At 41.0% G+C, this 24,521-nt stretch overlaps 1 protein-coding gene across 3 annotated transcripts in view; it reads right to left on the minus strand.

Annotated features, from left to right (window-relative positions):
• The window catches only part of ctnnbl1 (catenin, beta like 1), a 52,679-nt gene that overhangs the window by 15,962 nt on the left and 12,196 nt on the right, over positions 1-24,521 (minus strand). For all 3 annotated transcript variants that reach the window (XM_071539291.1, XM_071539283.1, XM_071539299.1), the window contains exons 9-14: positions 24,302-24,374; positions 22,762-22,820; positions 20,768-20,916; positions 15,453-15,634; positions 4,574-4,671; positions 3,401-3,481 (exon numbers count right to left, since the gene is read on the minus strand). In XM_071539291.1, coding sequence (XP_071395392.1) covers positions 3,401-3,481; positions 4,574-4,671; positions 15,453-15,634; positions 20,768-20,916; positions 22,762-22,820; positions 24,302-24,374 — 642 coding nt within the window. The remainder of the gene's footprint in view (positions 1-3,400; positions 3,482-4,573; positions 4,672-15,452; positions 15,635-20,767; positions 20,917-22,761; positions 22,821-24,301; positions 24,375-24,521) is intronic.

Genomic DNA, 24,521 nt, shown 5'->3' on the forward strand with positions numbered 1-24,521 from the left:
CCTTTTCCCACTGCTATAATTTTATCAGTCAAAAAGATGACAAGAAATTTTGGACGCTGGTGCCGTTTGTTTCCCTGATCACTCACAGGAGATTATTTGGAGAGAGGAGGTAATCCCCAATTTTGAGGTTTTAACAGAGAAACAGAATGAGTAGCGTAATGGATTACTGCTACCGGAGATTAATAAGTAACAATATTAGCGTGATCGGGACAGCTGAGTGATGAAGAAGCTTGCTCCAAAACACATAGACCAATAAAAAGATGATTGAAGGGATCATTGCTATTAGCTTCATCTCCCTGGACTCCCCACTCCTTCAGCGGTCCTTTTGAAACAATATTTTACTCCATGGTTGAAGCACCTCATTATGAGAAATAATATATTACATCATTGAGTAATGAGCCTAACACTGCTCCTGACCCTGGCGGTGTTCGTGCCATGCTCTACCCATTGAGCTACACTTTTAGAACTGAAACAACACATTCAAAAAGAAATTGTGCATCCAGTTTTTTTTTGCTTTTTTTTTTTTATCATTTTCTGTCTCACATGCATCTGTGTCACAGTATGGTTCTGAACTGGGGAAGGCTAACCGTGCGGCTTCAAAGATAGTGGCCAACGCAGGCGAGATTTCTTATCGGCAGGTTATCGCGAGGTCGTACTTCCGCTGTCTGAGAGGGAGAGATGAGAAAGAGAGAGAGAGAGAGGGAGGGAGAGAAAGACAGAGAGAGAAAAGGAGAAGGAGAGAGGGGGAGGGAGAGAAAATGTCAAACTGTCTGGCCTTTTCTCGGCAATCCCACCACGATGTCTGTCTGAGGAATTAATCTTCTGTCATCTTCAGATAGGGATCTCACATTTCTCTCTCTCTCTCTCCACCCACATCTCCCTCCTCCTCACCCCCTCCTCTTCCTCCATTTCTCCCTCTCCCTGCATTTTCCAGTTTTCCCCCCCTATCCTCGTCTTTAAACTCTTCTTCCCGTCCCGCTCTTTATCTCCATCTGTCTTTTTCTCCAGCCTTCCTCCCTTTCTGAGGACTGGGATGCTTTTTTTTCTCTCTCTCTCTCTCACTCTCTGTCAAAGCTATTATCCCCTGCCTGGCCACTTATCTTCTATCTGGATCCCTCCATCGGTCTGTCTGGCCCACAGCTGAACACACACACACACACACACACACACACACACACACACACACACACACACACACACACACACACACACACACACACACACACACACACACACACACACACACACACACACACACACACACACACACACACACACACACACAGGGCCCTCACACATAGCTATCAAGCTTCTGTAAACTGTCATATTGTTATCAGCGGGATTGGGATGTTTTTTCAGTATTTCCCCTATGGCTTTGGGTATACACTGTTTGGAAATACATATCTCCCAAAAAAGGCAGGACTTTTTTGATCAAAATTCACAACCCTTTCTGGCAGGGATTATAGCTGATATTTGGACTTTTAGAATGAATTCTGAAGTGTAGCAAAACCACACATGTGCCCTGGGACTGCACAGAATCTATACTTGTTTTTCTCCAGTTTTTCATGTTTTTTGACAATTCTAATGGGAGGTTACTGCTACTACTAGCACATCGATATGAGATAAAAAAAAATAAAAAAATAAAAAAGGCAAAAGATGATGGAATCGTTAGACCCAAGACACGCTCTTGAGTCTTAAAATATTGTTTTCGTTAAAACAAGTGAAAAAAATATGACAATGAGCTGAGATATTTTCTGTTTTGAGAATTGTCATGAAACAAGTGACAGTATCTTGATCACTCAGTGGAATCAGGATAATGTTGTTTGATTCTAGAAAATTCTTGAAACAAGTTTGGAATCAAGTGAGATTATCTCACCTCTTGGGTAAATTTTTTCACTTGTTATGAGGAAAACAAGATTTTAAGACTCAATACTAAACGACCGAGAAGACTAGACTGAGAAGATGTACATTTTGAGGACCAAGTACAGGAAGATGACTGATTAAGATGATTGATGATGATGATGGCAACGATGATGTCTACTGTCTATCAAGCCAAAAACAGAACAGATAGTTCTCAACGGGGACCCATACATACATTGCAGTACTTTTCTGTTCTCCTGATATTGTGTAGTAGAATATCACAATATTTTAATAATCCTCAGGTTAAGAGACAAGAAATCCTGGAAGTGGAAGATAATTGCTCATTGTCAAAATCAACAAATGTATTCTATTCTGTTTTGGACCATATCAGATTTTATCTCTTTTATCATGTTAATGCCTCCTAGGAGCGAGAGAAAGATACTGACTATGGTATCGCCAACTTTGCAACTTTGCACTTGCCGGTTATACCGCTGTAATTATACACTGTGTGTATATAATTAATTATATTAATACAGAGAAGGAGAGTCATTCATAGTTACCTCATAACAACACATCTCCCAATAAAAACATGCATGAAGGCATAAAATATAGGATGATAAGATTTGGTAGACCCTTCCAACTTCCAAAATTCCCTTCCAAGATATTTTTTGCCAACCAGGCAAATAAATGGATGACACTGATAAACATGATGAGTTTAAATGATTTGAATCAAGGAAAGTAATTGTGTCCAGGCCTTCAACTATCTCTGCTGGTTAAAAAAAAGCAACAATGTATGATTCAGAAATTTTTCAAAATTAAACAATGACAATGACAACAATTCTAGGCAGACATAAATTCTTACAAATGCAATTAATTGATGAAAGATGCCTAGATTGTGTGGAGAGTTTAAATTAAGTTGAATTAATGACTGTAGGCTAACAGAGAGGCACGTCTCAAAGCCCAGTGCTCCCAGCACTCAGCAAGAACGACCACTGGTGAGAGTACAGCTTAATTCTCTATAGCAACTCATTCATTCCATCATTTAAGCTTGACAATTCATTCGTTCGATCTGTCGTTCAATCATCACTCGACTCACTGTCCTGGAGATGTGTGACACCGGTACAAGCCCCACCTTGTAAAGGCGTGGAGCTGCTGTCCAGGTACAGACACAGAGAGAGCTAACCTCTCTGTCAAGACACGCTGCCAGTCAGAATAGTGAATGAGAGGAAGGGCGAGGAAGAGGTGAAGAGGAGTGCAATGAGAAGAGGGGAGGAAGGCGAGGTGAGGCGGGGAGGAGGAAAGGATGGATGGAGGGGGCGTGACATACATAGATCTGACGCCACTGTCTGAGATATGGCTAGTGAGAGGGAAAGGACTTGGAGACTTGGATGTAGCCAACAAGTAAATATCTATCTAACGACTTTCATCGCGTAAGTCATTTTGTGATCACAACTCTTGCTACTGCAGGACACGACTACATGCTGGGTGTTTGGTTTGTGGTTGAAATTGGAGAGATGGAGGGAAAAGGAGAGACGCTTACATGCTTCTCTCCTTCGATCCGCTTGTCAGCCTGTTGAACAGCGTCCAGGTACTTAAAATGCAACTCCATCAGTCGATCAACCTGGAGACAGAGGGAGAGAATAATAGAGGCAGACGAGAGAGAGACAGAATGCAGGTGAGAGATGCGGCGTGCGAGAGAGTGACAGTGAAAACGAGAGAAAGTGGAGAGAGGGGGAAAATGAGGGAGAACTAAGGAGAGACAGAACAAGAGAAGAGAGAGAATGACTTCGGGGGGGGGGGGGGGAATTAGACATGCATTATGTGGGATACATATACAACACGCAAACAATTTGATTCATGTGATTATAATCCAGTGCAATGTGCATGTGTGGTTCACATCCTCTCTGTCGGTCTGTCTGTTTCTCCTACACGAGACAGATTTAACCCCAAATGGAACAATATTTCAAGCCTAGTTGAAATTCTCTATTCATTTTCTTCACCTCAAGCATTCATTGATTCTTTTCACCTCATTGCTGCCAGCCCCTTTCGTTGTTACAGGGTTGGGTTTATGAAGTGAGAAGGAAAGATGAGAAAATAAATGATCAAAAAAAACTATGCTGTTGTCACATATTCTTAAAGAAGATGTTAAACACACCAATAAAATGGACAAATGACTGCAGGGAGTGGGCTGAGTGGTCAATACGTGAGGCAGCAGTGTGGCTTAGTAGTTAGTAGTACTTAGTAGTAATGGACAACACACACATGGTAATTGGCACCGATAAGTAAGGACTTGAAGAAAATGAGGACCTTACAAACAACTCTAGTCATTAAAATGCCAACAACAAATAAATACCACTATAGACACCAGTCTAATACGTCTATTAAGTGCCATAGGCTGTATTTATCTGTATTAGTCCAAGCAGAGACATGCATATGGGTCAAACTTACTATGACCAATTAGGAGTGGTAACAATAAACTAAAACAGACACTACTGTCGGTTCCATTCACATCTTTTGGTGAAACTGGGATTTCATTTGCCTTGCTTTCCAACTCTGCCTCAACTAAGTATCACTGAATACAAAGAATCTGTCAATAAAAAAAAAAAGGTTAAATGGTGAAAAAAGTAGACCTCTAACACTCAGAAATGGAGGATTCAAACGGATAGATAGGAGGAGCAGGAGAGAAGAGGAAAAGAAGATGAGGAAGACTGACCTTCTCACAGTCGTTCTCAGTGAACTTGTTGAGGAGTCGGCTCCTCTGCTGGGACTTGAGGTTTCTCAGCATGGATGCGATGATGGAGCAGACGTGCTCTACGGAGAACAGAAAACATGGAGAGGGAAAGAGGACGAGGAGATTAACGACAATATGCTGCTTCCCCATCAATATCTCCAAGTAAAAACTGTCAAACATTTCCCTAAGTCTAGTTTCGTCAACTTACTGTTAATTCAAACTCAGTTCTTTATATAGATTTAGTCATTTCTATGGGCCAACTTACACAAGGTAGCTGAAGCGCCCGTCTGCCTCTCCCTCCTGGACAAACACATACACAGGCCTCATTGTGGCTCATTGTGTTTCATGATTAAACGTAAACCTGTTATGCTCCTCTGCAAAAATAATGGAGCGCGAATTCGAAAAAACTGATCGCTGCAGAACTCATTCACACCCCCGTCCAGAGCCGTCTGAGAGAACAAATCGATTAGCGGTTGATAATTTGCAATTACAGCACGCAGCCAGCTAAGCATGGATACTCATACAGAACAAAGAGAAGAAGAAAAACTGTTAATGAAATTTAGAAATCAATTTTCATTTAAATACAAGCTGGAACATATGCGTAACGGTTATGGTGGCGGCTGAATTACATTTCTCATGGTGATAGAAATTCCTTTGCAGCAGCTCTGAGGCCATGCAGCAAGAAGGCAGGCCAAAAAAACTTCAAGTTAATTGACTAAATTAGCAACAAAAGCCAGTTAGTCCTATTGAGTGCCCTTGTTAACCAGCTTCAAGCTATGTAAGATATTTTCTCCACTCCAAAGACCCATTTACTAACAGGCAGCATCAGCAGGTGACAATCGTACTATAATATTTCTCTAAAATATTGAATGAACAATACACTGTACACAGGGGGAAAGGAATATGACATTGTGCAATCTCTGGATATACAGAAGGGGGAGAAAAAAAATGTAATTGGACTTTATCAACAAGAGGTCAATATTCTTTCTCAACGAGGCTTTGCAGTTGCTAAGCAACAAGCGTACAGGAATCAATCCCATTTCTGCTTTTTAAAAGGGGTCGTGTTTGCAGTCAGCTCCCTTTGTGCAATCCCCTACGACCTGCAGCGTCCTCGCCCAGAAGACTTCAAGGCTGAGAATAGGCCTACTGAAAGCTTAAACATCTGGCAGCATCAAATCTGTCAGAATACACACACATTCATCTAAAGTAGGGATGTGATTGGGAACACATAAAGGCAGGAAAGCACTGATCTACATTAGAAACTAACTGGAATTGAGGTCCAATAAAAAAACACATAAAAAACATGAAATCCTACCAAAAGCTGAAATAAATTGTATTCCTGCTAGTATACTGCTAAGTAGCTGGGTGTAAACCATCTGACTGGATGAAAGAACCATTGATTTTGTTCAGTTGAAGCAGTAATAGTGAGGCAGTAGTGCACAGGCACCACTTTGAGACAATGGAGACTAGCAATTTAATCTGCAATGGGAACCGGGTTTGACAACAGGGGCAAAATCAAAAAGGATAACGGACCAAGCTGTAAAGAACCGATGAAGCATAAAAACTTCTGTCACAGTTGGCAAAATTGTCCATCTGAATCGCTTAACAATGTTGCCTGTTGCATCATGGCCTGCAGAGTCAGAATTGCAGATATCTGTACAAAATGACCTCAAAATTAAGTTTGACTGACTGGCTGGCTGGTTGATTGATTGATTGATTCACTGCTTGAATGACTGATTGGCTGATATTACCTGTAGTTAGAGCAGAGTGTTGCAATTCTGGGTGTTTGGCTTCAAACAGTAAAACTGATGGCAATTAAAACAATTGGAGTCCAAGGTTCCCTTATTTTAATGCCACTACACAGACGACCTTATTTCCTGTACACAATGACAAGGTGGCTAAATGCCATTTCCGAAAGGACGCTACTTTATCAACTTGACCCGAGTGGTAATTGATGTCGGCACCTCCACGCCCTGCCGGGGAGACTATTGATCGCCGGCTGTGGAATGTTCTCTCCAAAGAGTTTAAAACTAAACCGCAACCTCTCTGTTGAGATTTGGGAGGGAGGGAGGGAGGGAGGAGGGGGTGTTTTGGGTACAAGATGGAGGGCGAAGCTCAGTAAAACAGCTTCCTCATCTGTCTGGGTGAGGGTGTCCAATCAATACTTAATTTACACGTGTAACAGTGCACTTCAACACTGGATGTGCATTGAATGAATATAAAAACAAGTAAAAAAGAGCAACAACCATTTCTAAAATATGGAAATACTATTCTAACATTACTAACTACCACTAAACCTCTCAATAATCCACTACAAAACCAGTAATGATCAAATGAATTAGGAAGATTAGGAAGCCTTTAATCATATAGCTCTTTTCAAAACAAAGTTACAAAGTGCTTCACAGAGACAAATAAGTAAAACAATGAGGTAAATTATGATAATGAGGTAAATATTGGTTTTGGGACTCCATTCACTCCAGTTGTTTTGGAGAAGGCTGCTACGAAGCTGCACCCGCTAGCTCACTGCAGTGTTTCAACAGAGATGAGGGTGAGTAGACAATGACATAATTTCATTTTTGGGTGAACTACTCTTTTAATATCTGACAGCCAATCCTTAAGGCTATTTAGGCTACTTGAGTTGCCTGGGTTTATGGGTAGGTAAAGTTGTGTGTCGTCAGCATAACAAGCCAAATTGGGGGGACCTAAGACAGTGAGGTATGATTCATTAAATGTGTGTGCCGACAGTATCAAGGACCTCTTAGAGGAATTTAGTGGGAATAATTGTAAAGGGGCAAGATGAGGATTTTATATGATTAATGGTATCTGTTAAGAGTGGGAAGGGAAATTGGCTCGAAGCTGCTAAGAGCAGAACGGCATACTGGTGGGACTGATGCGTCACAGCTACTGGGTGCAGTCTGGTGTCTGAGGTTCTCAATATTTCTTAATAAAATGAGCCAAAAATTCCTCACACTGTTCTGGGGAACCCTCAATGATGTCGCTAGGGGAGTTTATTACATTAAAGAGGACCCTGGATTTATGGGAGTTTCTAGTAACAATATGAGAGCAATATATTGTCCTCGCATCCTTGACTGCTTTCTGATACAGATTGGTGCAGGTTGCCATATTGGGGCCGTTGTGACAAGTGGCAGCCTAAAGTAGGCCTATACTTGTTTAGATTGTGCAGTCACTAATAAGGATGTTCATGAATCGGCCTAATGATCAGTGACTATGTGCAACATCAATCAAAGTTATCAATGTGAAAGATTAATATTTGTATGGGGCATAACTTTTTCTTAGTATCTTGGTGGAAAAATTATTTTAAATTGACTATGTCAAATAGCATAAGGTAACATTGTGTGCTTGCTGGCTTCAAGGGTCAAACTGTTTGAATCATTTGTTGACCCCGAGTCAAACCCAGGGCCCCACATGAAAGTCTGCTGCCCTACCAAGTGAGCTAAAGCATCAGTGTGGCTCCCTGGCAGACTTACAGGTACTGTACCTGTGGATCTTGCAGCTCTATAAGAGCAGTGAGGTTTTTTGACATTTTTGGGACCAGCAAACAGGCCCTACTGACTGACCAACAGAGTGACTTATACTAGTTGTTGGTCGAAAGCTGAAAAGGAATGTTTTGTCACCACTTTAATAAATACCTTTTTGAAAAAGTCATTTAAGATGCACCACAATTAGAACAACTAGCCTGAGGGAAACAACACAAACAAATGAGGTGAGCCGGCTTATTTTGTAAAGGATAAAGGATTATCTAGTTAAAATACACTCTGATGAAGAATAATGGTCTGTCTTCTTCCAGATCCTCCAAAACACATACGACAGATCAATGCTAATTCTAACAAACCATTAGCCAAACGAAATGGCTGTCAGCTCATTTAAATACAGATTAACGTCCATTAATGGACTCTACTGTCACTTGTCAAAGAAAACTGCTGTCAGTGAAGGCTGGCAGGGGAATTGGAGGACTGAGGGAACGTGTATTTTTCTGGACTAATAAAACGAAGACTAAAAATAACACAGAATCATTAATATTTTTCCAAGGCTTATGCTTCTCAACCAGTGTGGAAAGGCACATCCCTCTTCTAAAAGAGATAAGGCTTTCCTGGTTAATTAAAATAAATACATAGAATAATTAATGTCAATATTCAAACAGAATCCATACATTCCATAGTTTTCAGCTACATGGATATTTGCATTCAGCTAACACCATACATGCCCACAAGCTAGCGGCCGCTCAGCCTCTGCTAACCATTCGCTGTATGCCTCACCCATGCCCCAGGGGATCAACAGCACCAAGTTAACATGCAAATAACCCTGAGTGCCCTGGATTCATTTATTGATTGACAGCTGAGGGAAGTGCAGTGTAGTTCTGAATGGTAGACAAGTCCAGATAGGCGCCACTTCATTGAGAGAGGGATTGGGCATGGACTAACTGTGCCCTGGGGAGAGCAATCAGCCTCCCAGCACCACAGGCCAGCCTGGCGGGCTGCAGGGCCCGCATTCACCGTCTGAAGGAGCAGAAACCAGTTTGGCGTCTGAACTCTCGGAGGAGATGGCTGGGAGTGAAAAGTCCGGATAAATACTTAGCAGTACACAGTGTACACACCGTCGTAACGGTCTGTAAACACACGCATGTTAATAAGTCATTTAATCTAATATTGAGTCTCAAAATCCTATTGTTCTTACAGTTCTTGAAACAAGTAACTATCTTGAAGACATATCACTTGACCACTGTTGAGGTAGTGTCACTTGATTCAAGATTTTATTTTTTAAACATGTTAATTTGCATTGGAAGCAAGTGAATTATCTCTGAATTTTTCAACTTGTTTTAGGAAAAATATGGCTAAAAGACTACTAGATTACTCACTTAAATTACATTTTTTTCTGCGTAAAACCAGTACACACCAGTTAAGAACACATGAAGAAATAGCTGGCTATCAGATGTCAACATCCGTCTCCTGATACTCGTGTTTTGGGGTTGGTTCTTGCAGTTGGTATGGATTACGTTCTCACTCCTTGGATGCAGTTCACTTGGATAAAGACAGAGACCCACATTTTCAAGCGTGCAGTTATTTGTTGCCACCTCAGTTCGAATGGCATTGTTCAAAAGCACCGGACTAAAGGCTCCAGAACGCTCCAGAGTTTGAATAAACTGCTACAAACAAGCTTGGTGTGAACATGCACATAGTCCTAGCAACAGTAAAGGGGAAAGCGTGGAAAAGCTCAGCTAACCCGCCAACAGAAGATAAAGCTAGGACAGAGGATCCTGGTTGACAACGTGTGAAAGTGTCTTTATTCTCTATTTCACAGAGCAGGGTTAGAAGAGGGTTCACACATTCCCTTAAGTGTACATGTCAAAACCGAATTATATGGTGATCTACTGTACATTCATCAATAGAAGCAGAATGAGGACTGAGCTTTGGATTTTCAGAAGAGGTCATTCGTGAGTGAAAACTTGTACAAAATATACTTTGTAGTATACTACTATTAAATACATTACTGCATATTCTGTAGGTATTTTGAGTATGCAAGCCTAGTGTACATTCACTGTCAGGAGCAGTAACAGAGTCCGGTCACTTTTTTCTATATTCCAAGAAGTAGTGTGTGATAGTGAAGGCAATCTTTCGAACATTCCCTTAAGTGTCCATACAAAAAAAAAGAAATCTATTAGGCTTTCATTAAAATGTCATACTATATTGCAGTATGCATATAAAAATATTTTGTTCCACCAAAAGGTAACACCATACAAAAGGTTTGAAATGAAAGTAGAACTCATTTTGGAAAACGATTTGAGCTAGTAACTATTCCTGATCTATTGAGTGATGAATTTATAGTAAATTTCAAGTATTTATTTTCTTAAACAAGATATATGTTTTGAAATGAAACCCTTCATATACAATCTAAATATACTACTGCATATTTAGTATGACAGTGAGAGCAGAGAGAATGAACGTGATCAAAGGCCATCAGAGGAAAGACGGAACGTGAGGATTGTGTTAATTAGATGTGTCTTTACACAGGGATCTAACAGCAAATCTCTCCCACTGAAATACACTAATAATAGGATTACACAGCATGATTATGACAACACAGATTACAATCAAACTTGTGTCTTGTGAAATGCTACTGATCTCAATCTGTGCCGGAGGAGCTCAGCGTTGGGAGGGGGGGGGGGGGGGGGGGGGGGGAGATGTGATGCGAGTGTCCTGTTTGATTCTCTGCTTTTGATTGAGATATGTGACGGGACTTTCCTTGTTCAGATAGTTAACTTAATTTCTCCATTGCAGACACAATTAAGGCTGGGTATTGGCAAGGAATACGTATCACAATACATGGGTCACAATACGACAGTTTCACGATACATTGCGATACGATACATATTGCGATACATTGCAATACTCTACATAATTTACTGAAAATTAAAAAATTGAGCTGAAAATACAACTTGCTGTGTACCACCTGGGTAGTCTAATATGTACATCACATTATATTGATAACTCAGCGGACAAACTGAGTCAAAACTATTTAATTCAAAGGGATTTGAGGAAAATTGAAGGACATTTTAAATCCGTTTAAAACATGAATAATTTTTTTTAATGTATCGATACGAGGGGCTGGAAAATCGATACAGTATCATGGAAAAAAATATTGCAATACTCAGCTGTATCGATTTTTTTGCACAGCCCTAAGACACATTATCTAGTCTTTTTCCCATGGCGCAGCCGAGGGCATCGAGAGGCAGGGAGGCAGTCAGTCAGGCAGGGAGGCAGTCAGTCAGTCAGTCAGTCGGTCATTAACGCTTCGTGAGATGGCCTCTAGAGGGCATCTTTGGCAGTGAGATGGCCTCTCACCTATAGGCTACATACTGGCTCTCACTCTCTGCCACGTCTTCTGCTGCCCTACAAACTTCGGTAGGTAACGTTATTACCTTGTGGTATTAGGTCATTTAATCCATAATCGTGTCGCGCTAGCTAGTGAAGCTTCAACGCATCGCACTGAATTGAACACACGTGCCGTGGGCCTGTACAGGTTCTGTGCTTGTTCCACCTCAATCTGTGTTTGCTAATATCAGAGTTAGGGCTGCAACTAACGATTATTTTCATTGTCGATTAATCTGTCGATTATTTTCTCGATTAACCGATTAGTTGTTTGCTCTATAAAATGTCAGAAAATGGTGAAAAATGTCGATCAGTGTTTCCCAAAGCCCAAGATGACGTCCTCAAATGTCTTGTTTTGTCCACAACCCAAAGATATTCAGTTTACTGTCAAAGAGGAGTAAAGAAACCAGAAAATATTCACATTTAAGAAGCTGGAATCAGAGAATTTTGACTTATTTTTCTTAAAAAATTACTAAAACTGATTAATGGATTATCAAAATAGTATCTATTTTATCAAAATAGATACCATTCTAGCATGCATTTTATCAAAATAGATACTGATGTTCAGTTAAGTAAAGGACCATTCAATACCATAGCTGTTAAAATGAAGATAAAACTATTTCATCTTTGCGGTTAACTTGCCACAATTTGGGAAATAAAAGTTTTAAAAGAAGTACTCCATTTTCAATGAATGCGTTATTGTATTATTATTGTTATTAAATTGCGGTTTGAATCCAACTCAGGACCTTTGACGGTTTACCACTGTGTACTGTCTAACAGAGCAGAAGTGCCATGAAAAGGAAAACATTTTTTAAAAAGGAGGCCTCTAGATGCCAGCATGCCTCACTCATTTAAATACTTTAGTGCATTGAACAGAAAATAAGGGTCGCGACAGGGGCATTAGAGCTGCACTCACAGGCGTCCGCTTGGCATTCAAGGCATACAAACTACAAAGGCTTCTGTTCCTTCCCTCGGCCTCTCATTTGCACACTCTACCAAACAAACACCCACCCGCACGCGCACACACACACACACACAGAAACACAGTTGTCGGCGGTGGGGCTGCAGACAGAGCTATGACTATTGTGCCTATCCATGTAAATTAGTTGTTTACTTCTGTTCTCTCTCACTCTCGCTCGCATCATTAGCCACCTAAATATAGCAACCGGCTGCCACCAATTTCTATCATACAATCTCATTTCACTGGTAATGACAGGGTACATACACCAATAAACAGAGACCCCAAAACAAGGTGAATGGCAGCGTCGTGACGAGAATATTCATGAGCGGAAAAGTCTCATTTGTTTTTCTTTTTAACTCATTTTTTTTCCCCCTTTCCTTTCATTTTTTCATCCCACTTACAATGTCTCTATTAATTACGGCATTCTGCATGCTAATATGGTCTGGCAATCCCTGGCCATTGGGGCTGTGTCAATTTCAGAAAGGATTTCACGGGGATCAATCTTCGCACCAAGGTTTATGATGGAGAGAGCCAGGGAATGAGAGGGAGAGAGAGAGAGAGAGATAGAGAGACAGAGAGAGGTCTCTACCTCCTAATTACTTTCGTTTGAAGCAGCTGATAGTTAATTAATCTACAATGTTATTGTGTTATTCTTGAGAACCACTTGATTCACGGCATTTTCAATTAGTAGTCTTACAGAGAAGGGGGGTCCATTCAATAAGCCTTATGACAGACGTCTCATTAAGGCTATAGCTCACTGTAACACAAATCAATAGCAACATGATTAGGAAAACCTATGTACAGTGAAATTCACATCAGAAAGAGTAATGACGTGAATTAATTATGGAAAAACGCTTTGGAGGATTAGGTGTACATGCGCATCATTACATTACATTGTTAAAGTGTGACTAGCGTGGCTGTGTAGAATATTTATGCTTCATCAAACACTTCACCTTACTTTGAATAGAGAGGAAGAATCATAAGTTAAAGTGTTCTAATGGCTATGAGTTCACATAAACACACCATGTCTCTAGGCATTTTATGGCATAAAAATGACTGAAATGAAAAATGATGTTTTACCATTTTTAGCTCATTCTAAGTATCATACCATACAGCTACAATTTCTGCCCAACAAAATAACATACATTAAACACAACCAATACACCAACACAGATTTTTGAACAATCCACTCCTCCCATCAAATAAAACTACCTTATGGACTAAGTACTAACTACTAACTTTTGGACCCACAGTTCAATTGTTTGGCTTCAGTAATTGGAGTAATTTTGTCATTTTTTGCCTTTTTTTGGAACTCGAAAGAAACGGTATATAAACTTTACCAGTGTTTCAACTGACATGGGGAGGGGCTGGATAATGACAAAATTTTCACTTTTGGGAGAACCATTCCTTTTAATACGAAACATTGCCGAAACCCAGAAGCTTCACTCTAAACATAGCGCTAAAAGCATTTTTTTTTTTGCATCAGTGGGCCTTAACACGCATTGCACTACTGAGTTAGCAAGGTCAACATCTTACTGATAATTAGTCTCCATGACCTTACATTATCAGACCTTGGTCCTCTAGATTCCAGCTTTGGTGGAGACTTGCACACAGATCTAGACCAAGGACAGACCTCACAGGGAAAAGGAAACCAGGAAAAAGAATAGTTTCAATTACAACAGTAGAGTTGTGTTTTAGGGTGGATTTTCACTTATCTTTTTTAACAGCCTATCTTTTAAGTGTGTGTCTGGCTTGCCGGGGGCTTCAACACACAGGGGGAAGAGGTTTAAGTATTAGGATGGGTTATCTCGCCTTCCTCTTCCTCCTGCTGCTTGAGGAGGTCAGAGGTTAATTCATCCGGCCCCTGGGTGAGACGGGACACAATGGAAGCCAATTTGTTCTCCTCTGGAGGGCCGGGAAGCCCCACCGGACGTATCAAACTTAATTAGTACGGACAGAGAGAGAGAAGGTATTCCACATGGTGGACACAGCTAATCAAACAAGGAGGAGGAGGGGAAGGAGATGATTCTCTTCCTTTCCTTCCCTCTCTCTTTCCCTCTTCTCTCTTTCGCTCTCCCACCCCCTATTACATGCACTTCCTATCTCTCTCTTGTTTGAACTTTCTATTTCTCACTTAGAGACAAGAAAGGTTCGAGAGCGCAGGCAGGAAAATCAATCAAGATTGGATTGATAGTGTAAACTGACAGGCCGAAGAGGCAGCAAACCGTGATACATGAGCAGATTAGGATCGAGTGTGTCTCCTGGAAACGGGTGTAACTACACATAGTGGAAAACTGGAAGCATGAGATGAAAGGAAAGGCCCCGTTGCAATTAGTCTAATCACTTCAATTAGCACAATCACTCCCCCAATCTATAGATTTCTACTTGAAAAATAATGGAATTGATGAAATGTGAAGGGCATGAGAAAAGTACTCTTACCATTGTCAGTCATCATCGACACCATCACCACCACCTCCATCATTATCATATATAACCTTTAATTCATGTGAGGGCAGATGGGCTTTTTTTTTTTTACAGATGGGCATGCTGCTTTGTTCTGTACAAAATCTGTGAAAATAAATTGCTACTACATTTCACAAATTTCTTCCCTGATCTAATTGTCCTGTTGTTGACAAATATACCCTATTTCAACATAATTTCTTCATTGTATGCGTAGCCTTCATTGGTACCCGATGTGAGTACTCTAGCTTGGTATCAGGTAAAGTAGATACCTGACAAAGTTATCCATCTACTCTATGAATTGGCCACAGTTTGATTGTTTCTTCATCTTTCTGTCACATACAATATTTCAGACACCGCGGATCATATTATAATTAAACGTGGGGGAATGATGCATCTCACTACCGTGTTCCAGCATTAACTTACACAGATTGGCCCAAGGAAGGACACTACAATTACAGGTCAAACAAAGGGATATTTGTTGCTGATTGGCCCAGAGGGGGACTGCATCATTCATGTTTACTGTTGCCATGTTCTTATTAATATGACTGACCTTCATGCTCCTTCTCTGAGACGCCGACCTTCTTCATCTTCTTGGGCGTCTTCATGAAGAGCGGGAAGATGGTTCTCAGGCCCAGGATGTCTACAAACTTATGGCAGTTATCCGTTCCCTCTGGCCCGATCATGCCGTGGTCCAGGACCTTGAGAGCGCTGGTTCGAGACATTTTCTTTTCTCTGGAGGAAAGGGAGGTCGGAGATACAAAATTTCAATAGACATAAAGGCCATTCACATTCAAATTAACTGTCTTGAAAGGTCGTCTGACGTGTAAAGTTAAGGCAGACGCTGTAAGAATTTCAGATCTTTTGATTTTGGAGGGAGAGATAAGTGAAGGGTGTTTGCACTAAAGTTATAATGAGCTCAAATGAAGAACAATGCACAACTTATAACCTTTGTTTACTCAAAAAGCAATTATGTGCATTATTAGATTTCATTGGGCAGAATATGACACAAAGGTCTGAGAAATGTCAATGATACACTTCATTCGTTTTAACTCAAACTACAATTCACACATTGTTAATAGAGCCTCAAAGAAAATTCCCTCTCTGAACTGACTGAAATGAGAGTGAATTGATCCCAGCTAACAACCATGTTAGCTCAACAATCCTGCTCCATGGCTGTTGCTGAGTAACGTGATTCTGTGCCATCTCATTTTTACAATATTGGGCATCCCATCAAGACCATGTTGAGTATTTGAACCAACACTTCTTACATCAGGAGAAGGGGCAGCAATATGGTCAAAATATAATATAGTAAATCTGACTAAATACTCAAAATGAAAACATCTGCATGCGTTAAAGTGGCCTTGTTACAGGAATTAAAAATTTCCCCTATATTTATATATGATCATAGATGTTAACTGAAGACATTGTTAAAATTTTATTTGGTTAAGTGTAGACTGTCCTTTAATGTGCAGACTATCCTTCAGTGTAAACGGGTTGAAGAATTCTGGCCCGATTTTTAGCCCGATGCATTTTTTTTCAGACACGTTTGATTTTGTTGGGCCGGGTCTGATTGGGCTCGTCTAGTCTGAAGCGGTCCAAGACTCACCAAGACAGAAATTTTAGAGTGACACTCACAACAGCCAATGGGAGTTTAGTTACAGGAGGAAGAAAAAAGAATTAACTGGAAGAAAAGTTACACTTTTATAACAACAACAACGCCCACTCACGCAGATAGTTTGTATCAGCAAGATTCCCAACTCCACTTGCTCCACTCTTGATAAGTTGCTATACAATTTCATTTGGAGGAATAAATCTCATCTAAACAATAGTATAAAATGGTAGCGTGCCTGGAGCAGTCCACATAGGTATGCAATTACAAATTAAGTGAAAGAAGTCGTACAAAATTCCTTATCAACGTTATTCTTGTAATGATGTCACTTCAAAATACATTTGTAATGTAAAAGTAAACTTGTGGCTTCTGTACTATGGACGGCCATCTTTGTCCCATGACCTTGTGAACAGCTTCCCGACTAGACAGCAAGCGTTAAGTCTGAACTCTAGTCAGGCAACACTTGAACAGTCTTTTAGTCTGACTTACTTCCAAAAATATCACAAAGGTTATTCTTATCCTGAGCCACAGTATATTTGAAAACAAAATGATATAAACTGAACAACATGGGAGTTTAAGATAAGATGAACTTATCTTAATATCTCAATGTTTTGTTTTTACATTGAGTTTACTCATTGATTTAAGACAATGTCAATGCAGCATACACATTTTCAGATAGAATATTAAAAAAAAGTGAATATTGTTGTTCTGTGAGCTAGCAATGTGGACATTTATCTGTCTTTCCAGCATCTATACCTAGGCATGATAAAATGGACTAGCTATGCCTGCTCAGTCTGCAACCCCCCCCCCTCCCCACACACACACACACACACACACACACACACGCCTCCTCTCAGGAAATGTAGCTGTCTGTCACAGTGTCACTTCCTCCATTCCCACCAATGACAGATGACAGTGTTTATCTCAGAGGAGGGACACATATTTCAGGCGGTTGAGTCTGGTCCTTCAGACAGACACATTATATATGATGGACGGCTGGAGTGGCCAGGGGGAGCAATAGGCGGTGTGCTTTCTGAAGGGAAACTGTAACCAATTCAGTTGGCGGACAGCTGTCTTAACTCAACAGCTTGGTGTCTTGCACTACGGGGTCGTGAACCTAAATGGACCGCAGGTCGATATCCCAACATGAGAGGAGTAGTGGTTTTTGATGAGCCTGAGATCCTGGATGAGCCTGGATCAGTCAAAGATGGGCCTGGCTGAATCCTACTATAAAATGAGGAAAACTCTGTCCTTCTGTCTGTCTGTCTGCATCCATTTTGCTCCTCAATGGGTCGGACAATCAATCTGAAACTGCACATGGGCATTGAGCATTGGCATAGGCAGGGACTGACAAAGCTGATTTTTCCATTTTCCCAAATTTATGCTGTTTATGCGCATTTTTGGCAAGTCTGCGCGGAGTTGTGGCGCGCACATCCCCGGGTAGGGACTAGTAGTTTAAAAACCACTGATCTGAAAAGGCTTGATTTGGCCATAAACATTCAGGGGCAAGATCAGAAACACTAATCTCCCATTAGAAATGACTGGGAGATATATGTCCAAAAAATGTAATATGCATGTTGTTGGTCTGCAACTTTTATGTTCGTCATGATGCTACTTTGTTGGCCAGGTCTCCCTTAAAAGAAGAAAAATGTAATAATTTCAACTGGTTTGAAGTTAAGAGTTTTTGTTAATTAGAAAGTCAGTACTGTGTATGTAAGTGATTTGGTAGTTAAACTTGTAAGATTTACAGTATAATCCATTATGGACCAAACACCTGCAGTCACTGAGTGGTTAGCAACATGTTCATCTTGTTTCAAACAAAGCTGAAGCTGATGTTCTGTAAGTGTGGGGCAGAATGAAAGTGATCAGAAACTAGACTTTGTCACATTCTTAGGAATTTATAATCAGTTTCTTACATTCCCAAAGTCCCATCTTGACTATGACCTTTTCAAAGATAATAAAGAGTATCAATACAGAGATGTTCACAGACTCAATGATTCTGATTACATGTGAAAGCGTCTCACTCTCCTCTCCACGAGCCTGCTCCTCCTCACTCTCCTTCAATGTCTTTCTCTTTCTTCTGCAGTCTCGTTCCCTCTCCCTTTCCACGGTGGATGATTTAAAAGAAAAGGGTTTTTGCATTCCAATAATGAGATATCGATCCAGGCTTTAAATCTACCTGTCCAGCGGCGTGATAATCAGAGCAGGGGTGCAGAAGCGGCGGAGGTTTCATAAATGCGTGTAATGTGTCTTTATGACTCTTTAAGGTCACGTCTCCACTGCATAGAGCTCCAGCAGCCGCTGATTGATTGGGCTGGCAGCCCAGCCAGGCAATGGAGTAGACAGACGTGCTGTTCTGTGCAGCGCTACGCCATGTTTTGCTGTGAGTGTTCAAATTTTCACAGTCCTGAAAGCACTGAAACAAGCTCTGAACTGAACAGTGAGGGCCAGATTGCACATCAAGAGATGTGCTATGCTGGGCCCTCCTGTGAAATAATATTGTGTGTATGGCACTGCTGCACTTGTACTGTCCATCTGTTGGTTTCTGTTTACTGTTTCTGTTTACTGTAGCACTGGAGCTTGTTGTGGATTTTAAGTAGTACGCTGGCATCATACATAATGCATTTATGTTGCGGCAAACTATGTGCAGAGTTCTACACGACTCCCGTGACATATTGATTACGAATTGTAGTATTACAACATACATTTTCCAACTCTAAACCGCAGATGAATCAGAAAACTTCACCAAGAGATGGCAAAAAAATGGGGCCAAACATTCATTTTAGTTCACGCATGCATAGCCAACGCTTGAGTAGCATCACTCCACTGTATGCAACACCTCTAGCAATGCATCTGCATTGGAATGATGCAGCAGTAATGGAAAATCTCATTTGAAATGGATGAACTTCAATGGGAGTGATGCAATCAACACATTGTGTGATCCCGGCCTTGGAGCAATTCTCATCTGTAATGACACAAAATCTATCTGCACGGCTGTGTGGCAATAAAAAAAGACCCTGAATCTGAAAGCCAGACTCTGGATGAAGTAACTCATACTAAGCATGGATAGCAAACAAACCTCACAAAATTCTGAAGACTACACATTGTGGCAATAAGAATTTTGAGAGTTTTGGACACTAAGCTCTGTGTATACCTGATGACTGTAACCCAATTTCGTGATCCATGTATCCAAAAATGGTGGCACTATGATTGGGAATAGTGGCCTATTGCTCAACAGGATTGTCACAATTACAGTGTTTCCCATACCTAGGCTCATCTGTGGCTCACTGCCACAATATCAGTAGGGCTGCCAGAAAATAAAAAAGTTTTTCAATGTATAGAAATTGGCCTAAATCAATCTAAATAAATATTGAACTTGGGATGTCACCGTCCGTTAAGTGACATTACCCCAGCTGTTCGCAGAGTCTATATTAACAAGTCACACATCAATGAGTAGAAGATCATTTTTCTCCCATGCATTGAATGTTTGTTCACTTAGATGAGCATTGAAAAGCATTTTACAAGGAAAAGGCCTCGAGGAGGAAGAAAGCCACAGAAGGTCCAAAGTTGCGGTAGATGTAAAACATGCTGATTAAACCTAACAAGAAAAGCCCTAAAGCCCACCAGATGAAATTCATTCCAGTAGTTTACTACAAGCAGTGTTTCCCATACACAGGCGGCCCATCCAGGAAGATTTGTTCCCACCCAGGAAGATTTTTTTCATTTTAATCTCAAATTGTCAAATCACATTATAGAGAGCTGGCTATACAACTCTCATTTTTCAATGCACAGACCAGCAGACCAGTAGACCGGCAGCATCGCACCCAATCCCACAGAGTCTCCTGTTGTGAAAACTAAAGTGAATCTTCAAAATCGACAATTTGCTCCAAACTCCAAGGTAATTTCAAAAACGTTCTTGTGTACTCCTGTCATGAGAGCTGGTCGAAACATATCTGAATGGAGACCAGCAATAGTCAGTGAGAGTTGAGTGTAAGAGAGGGACAAAACACAGGAAAAAGTATAAAGAAAAAACATTCCACCTCCATGTTTGTTTTGGCTCCGTGTTGTAGTAGCACAAGAGTTCATGTTTCATGAAATTAGGGGACTGTGTGATGTTACAACTCGAGCAGTGTGTAATCCCCAAATCCCACTCACCCACCATACACATCTACTATAGCAAGACAAAAACAAATCTGCGAAGAACAGTCAAGTGTGTGCTCAATTTGAGCATTATTATAGTGTGTCTCCTGCCTCACCTGAGCATGAGGTTCATCAGCTGAAGCCCCTCCCCCCGGAGGAACCGGTCCCTATTGGCTGGCAGCATGAGGCAGGAACACAGAGCGTCGAAGAGGTTCTCCATCATCTCCTGCTCCTCGGCTGTGGCCGGGTTGTGACGCTTAAACACCTGAGAGGGAAGGAGGCGGGAGGAGGGAGCTTTGAGGAAGGAAGGAACCATCTGCAGACACGTTGCTTTTTTCATGAGAGGGGGATTCTTTTATGAAATACTATAGTGGAATAGTTTGGGGATGCAGGTGAGATAAACCTTTGTCATGATGAGGGGGAATTAGCCTAGTGGGAAAGATTGTCCAGGCAACCATACTGAACCATAATTAAGGGAACACAAAGGACCAGGGTGGGAAACCAACCAAATGCTGGTCATTGAAGTCTACTCTAATAGCTACTTTGGTAGGGGATCAACCATCATTTAGAGGTCCTATTCTAATTTAAAATTCTATGTGGCTGGTAAAATTTTGAAAGTGGCTGGTGAAACTTGGGATGCATGAGTGTCCAATGGACCAAAAAAGTTAGTTGCCTGCATGAGTAAAGTACATGCGTAAAGTACCTATCATAAAAGTGCCAACGTTTACATGCTTGCAGTGAAGAGTTTGGAAAATCCTGCAGTTATAATAGTGAATGGATGCAGTGCCTTACTCCATCCTTCAGTCTCTCTCACCTACAGGCATTTTTTTCCCACTAAAGGCCTCTAAATCCTACCTGATCAGCTGTCCATTTATAACCGTCCATTTTGTTGTACAATATACACTAGTGGGCAATCAGGCACGGCCAGAGATGGGACTGGTCCTTTATGAATAAATGAATAAGATTATCTATGTCTAAGATAAGAATAGGACGGAATGCTTGAAATAGATTTTTACACACATATTCATTATCCCCTCTAATCTTTTGTTCCATCTTTACTCTTGCACACCAGATCCAATTAAGGGCTACGCACTTTAATGCTAGCCCTGTTCAGGTAGATCTGTTTCCACTGCTCAACCAATCAGCATTAAGCCCTGAAGTGAATCAGGTGTGGATGAGTAGGGCTGGAACAAAGACTTGCAAGACAGGAGATAATAGACGACTGGATTGGGAAACAATCAGTCGTTGCACTTCAAACAGCTGTCCATACACTCATCAGCATGAAGATATCAGGTGAATGGAGTAAGGTTTTTGCATATCGCCTGTCTGTACAACTAAAATTATCATCCTATTGTACTGAAATATTTACAACGCCTATATTTATTCATCCCTGCAATACCACAGAGAGAGTAATAACAATTCTCCAAATGCATGAACACAAGAAACACAGGATGATAAAGCCTGTGGCTGGTTGGCGAGTTTTTGTTCTGAAACACAGTACAGGTCGGAAAGTAAGTTTTGAAAGCCATAAATCACAGCACCTGGCTAGTTATTGTTGAGTCATTGGTATTGATGAACAACCCTAACAATCCTGTGCAGATATATTATGGTCATTTTGTGCTAAAAATCTTACTTAATTCACATTTAATGCAATTAATTACAATATTGTCTCCATTCCGGAAGCTGCATTCTACATTAAAACACATTTAAATATGATACCTATACAATTCACTGTAAAACAATTAATAGTAAAGGGCCACAATTGTATGCAGATATAAACTCGTACAATTAATTGATTCTATACAAAATGAAGACACTACACTGCATGGAGAATTAAAGAGTCTATTTTCCTATGTGTTACTATAGGCTAATAGAGAGGGCCATCTCAAAGCCCAGCACTCCTGTTCCTTTGCATGTCTCATCAACAAGTTGGGGTGGACCCACAGGATAGAGATTAAACCTTAGGTGTGGAAATGTTCTTTTTTTTGTAGAAATGATTGACTTTAGCCCTGCGAGGAAGGCTCAAATGGATGAGAGCTGAATAAGAAGAGTAAAAGTAGTAGAGCAGGCTAAAAATAGTGAGCAAATGTAAAATCACAAGAGGACTTACAGAGAGTTGCTGCAGTAACACATCAATGCCATCCATCTCTCCCAAAAGTTCTCTGGTATCTGGGGAAGAGAGAGAGAGAGAGAGAAATAAAGAGGGAGGCAGACAAAGCGATAAAAAAGGAGTGATGGGACAACAGGGAGATTAGATTGAGATGGTGGCAAAAAAACATTCGGGGAGCACAGAGACAGAGTTGAGCCGGGAGAAAAAAAAAAAGGTGAAGTGGATAGATGAGGGGAAGCGAGAAAGAGAGAAAAGATAGAGGGAGGCAGGGGGGAGGACAGAAATGGTACGGAGGCGTATGATGGGCATGGACGCTGACAAACACAGTGGTCAAGACTGACCTCTGGAGAGACAGGGGTAGAGGGGAAATGAGGTCACTGCAAAAAAATATACATCTTCACACATGGTATTTAATCTAGAAATTGAGTTATTTTTATATTTTGCTCTTAAGTTTGGATTCGTCCCTTCCTGTGGGCAGAAAAGCGTCCATAACCGACAACAATATTTCATTTGGAAAATAGGGCGAATATAAAGTTTTCAATTAGTGGGGATGGGACGCTCTTCTCTGTTGCAATTCCACTTGATTCCACGTGATTCTGGCTGGTATTTCTACATGAAAATCTGCATAGTGCAGCTTTAGAACAAGTGAAAAAAATTGCCACTGGGGTGTGATAGTTTCACTTGTTTCCAATGCAAATGAACATGTTTCAAGGATTTTCTTGAATCTTGTGCCATTTTCTTAATACTAGTAGGGATGATCTGACTTATTCTTATTTGAAGATAATGACACTTGATTCTAGAAAATTCCAGAAACAAAAGTGCATTCAAGACACCAATTCAATTCTAGACACCAGCACTGGCAGACACTGGCAGCACTTTTCACTTGTTTTAAGAAAAATAAGATATTAAGACTGAATATGACACTAAATGTCTTGTTAAGGTAGACTTTTTTTTGCAGAGGGAGGGCAGGAGGGAGAGGATGAAATGAGGGAGCGTTGGTGAAGAGGAGGAGAATGAGAGGAAAATGAGACGGGACTAACGCTGAATGTCAATATGACTCACACCATTAAGGAGAACCAGCACAAGAACCTGATAGTCCTGTGGCTATCTGAGGCCTTACAGGGGTTTAAGTGAGGGAGAGGAAGGGAGGGAGGAAGAAACAGGAGAGAGGGAAGAATGAGGAGGGAGGGAGAGAGCGGGAGGGACGGAGGAACGAAAGGGAAAGAGGGAGGAAAGGAGTAGGTAGGAAAGGAGGAAAAGATAGAGGGGTGGAGAGAAGAGGGAAGGGGAAAAGGGGAGGGAGAGAAGGCAAAGGGGCAGAGGAAAGGAGAGAGAAAAGGAAAGACAGAGTGAGAGAAGGGGTGAAGTGAGGGCAGAAGTGAATGAGGAAGTGAACGATGCAGGGAGGGAGAAGAGAAGAAAGAGAGAGGGAGCGAAGGCAGACAGAAAGGAGAGGAGAGGAGACAGTAATGTGGAAGATAAACTAATAGATTATAATTTGGAAGTGACAAACAATTCCTCGCAGCATCTGCCTACTTACTGTCATTGTTTTGCAGCAAGATGGCCAGGATTTCACTGCAGTACAGCTTATTGGCATCAAACGGCATCTTTGCCTAAGAGAGAGAGAGAAGGAGAAAGAGAAAGAGAAAGAGACCGATGTCCAATTACCACTCATCCTGTGAAAATCCATTTAGTTTACTCCGGGGAACTGAAAATCACAATGTATTCTACAGCGAACTCAGCATGCTTCAACCATAAAT

The sequence above is a fragment of the Centroberyx affinis genome, unplaced genomic scaffold, assembly GCF_046629955.1.
Source record: "Centroberyx affinis isolate AG114_WGS23_722 - 3 ecotype Tasmania unplaced genomic scaffold, CSIRO-AGI_Caff_v1 ptg000202l_1, whole genome shotgun sequence".
Lineage (NCBI taxonomy): Eukaryota > Metazoa > Chordata > Actinopteri > Beryciformes > Berycidae > Centroberyx > Centroberyx affinis.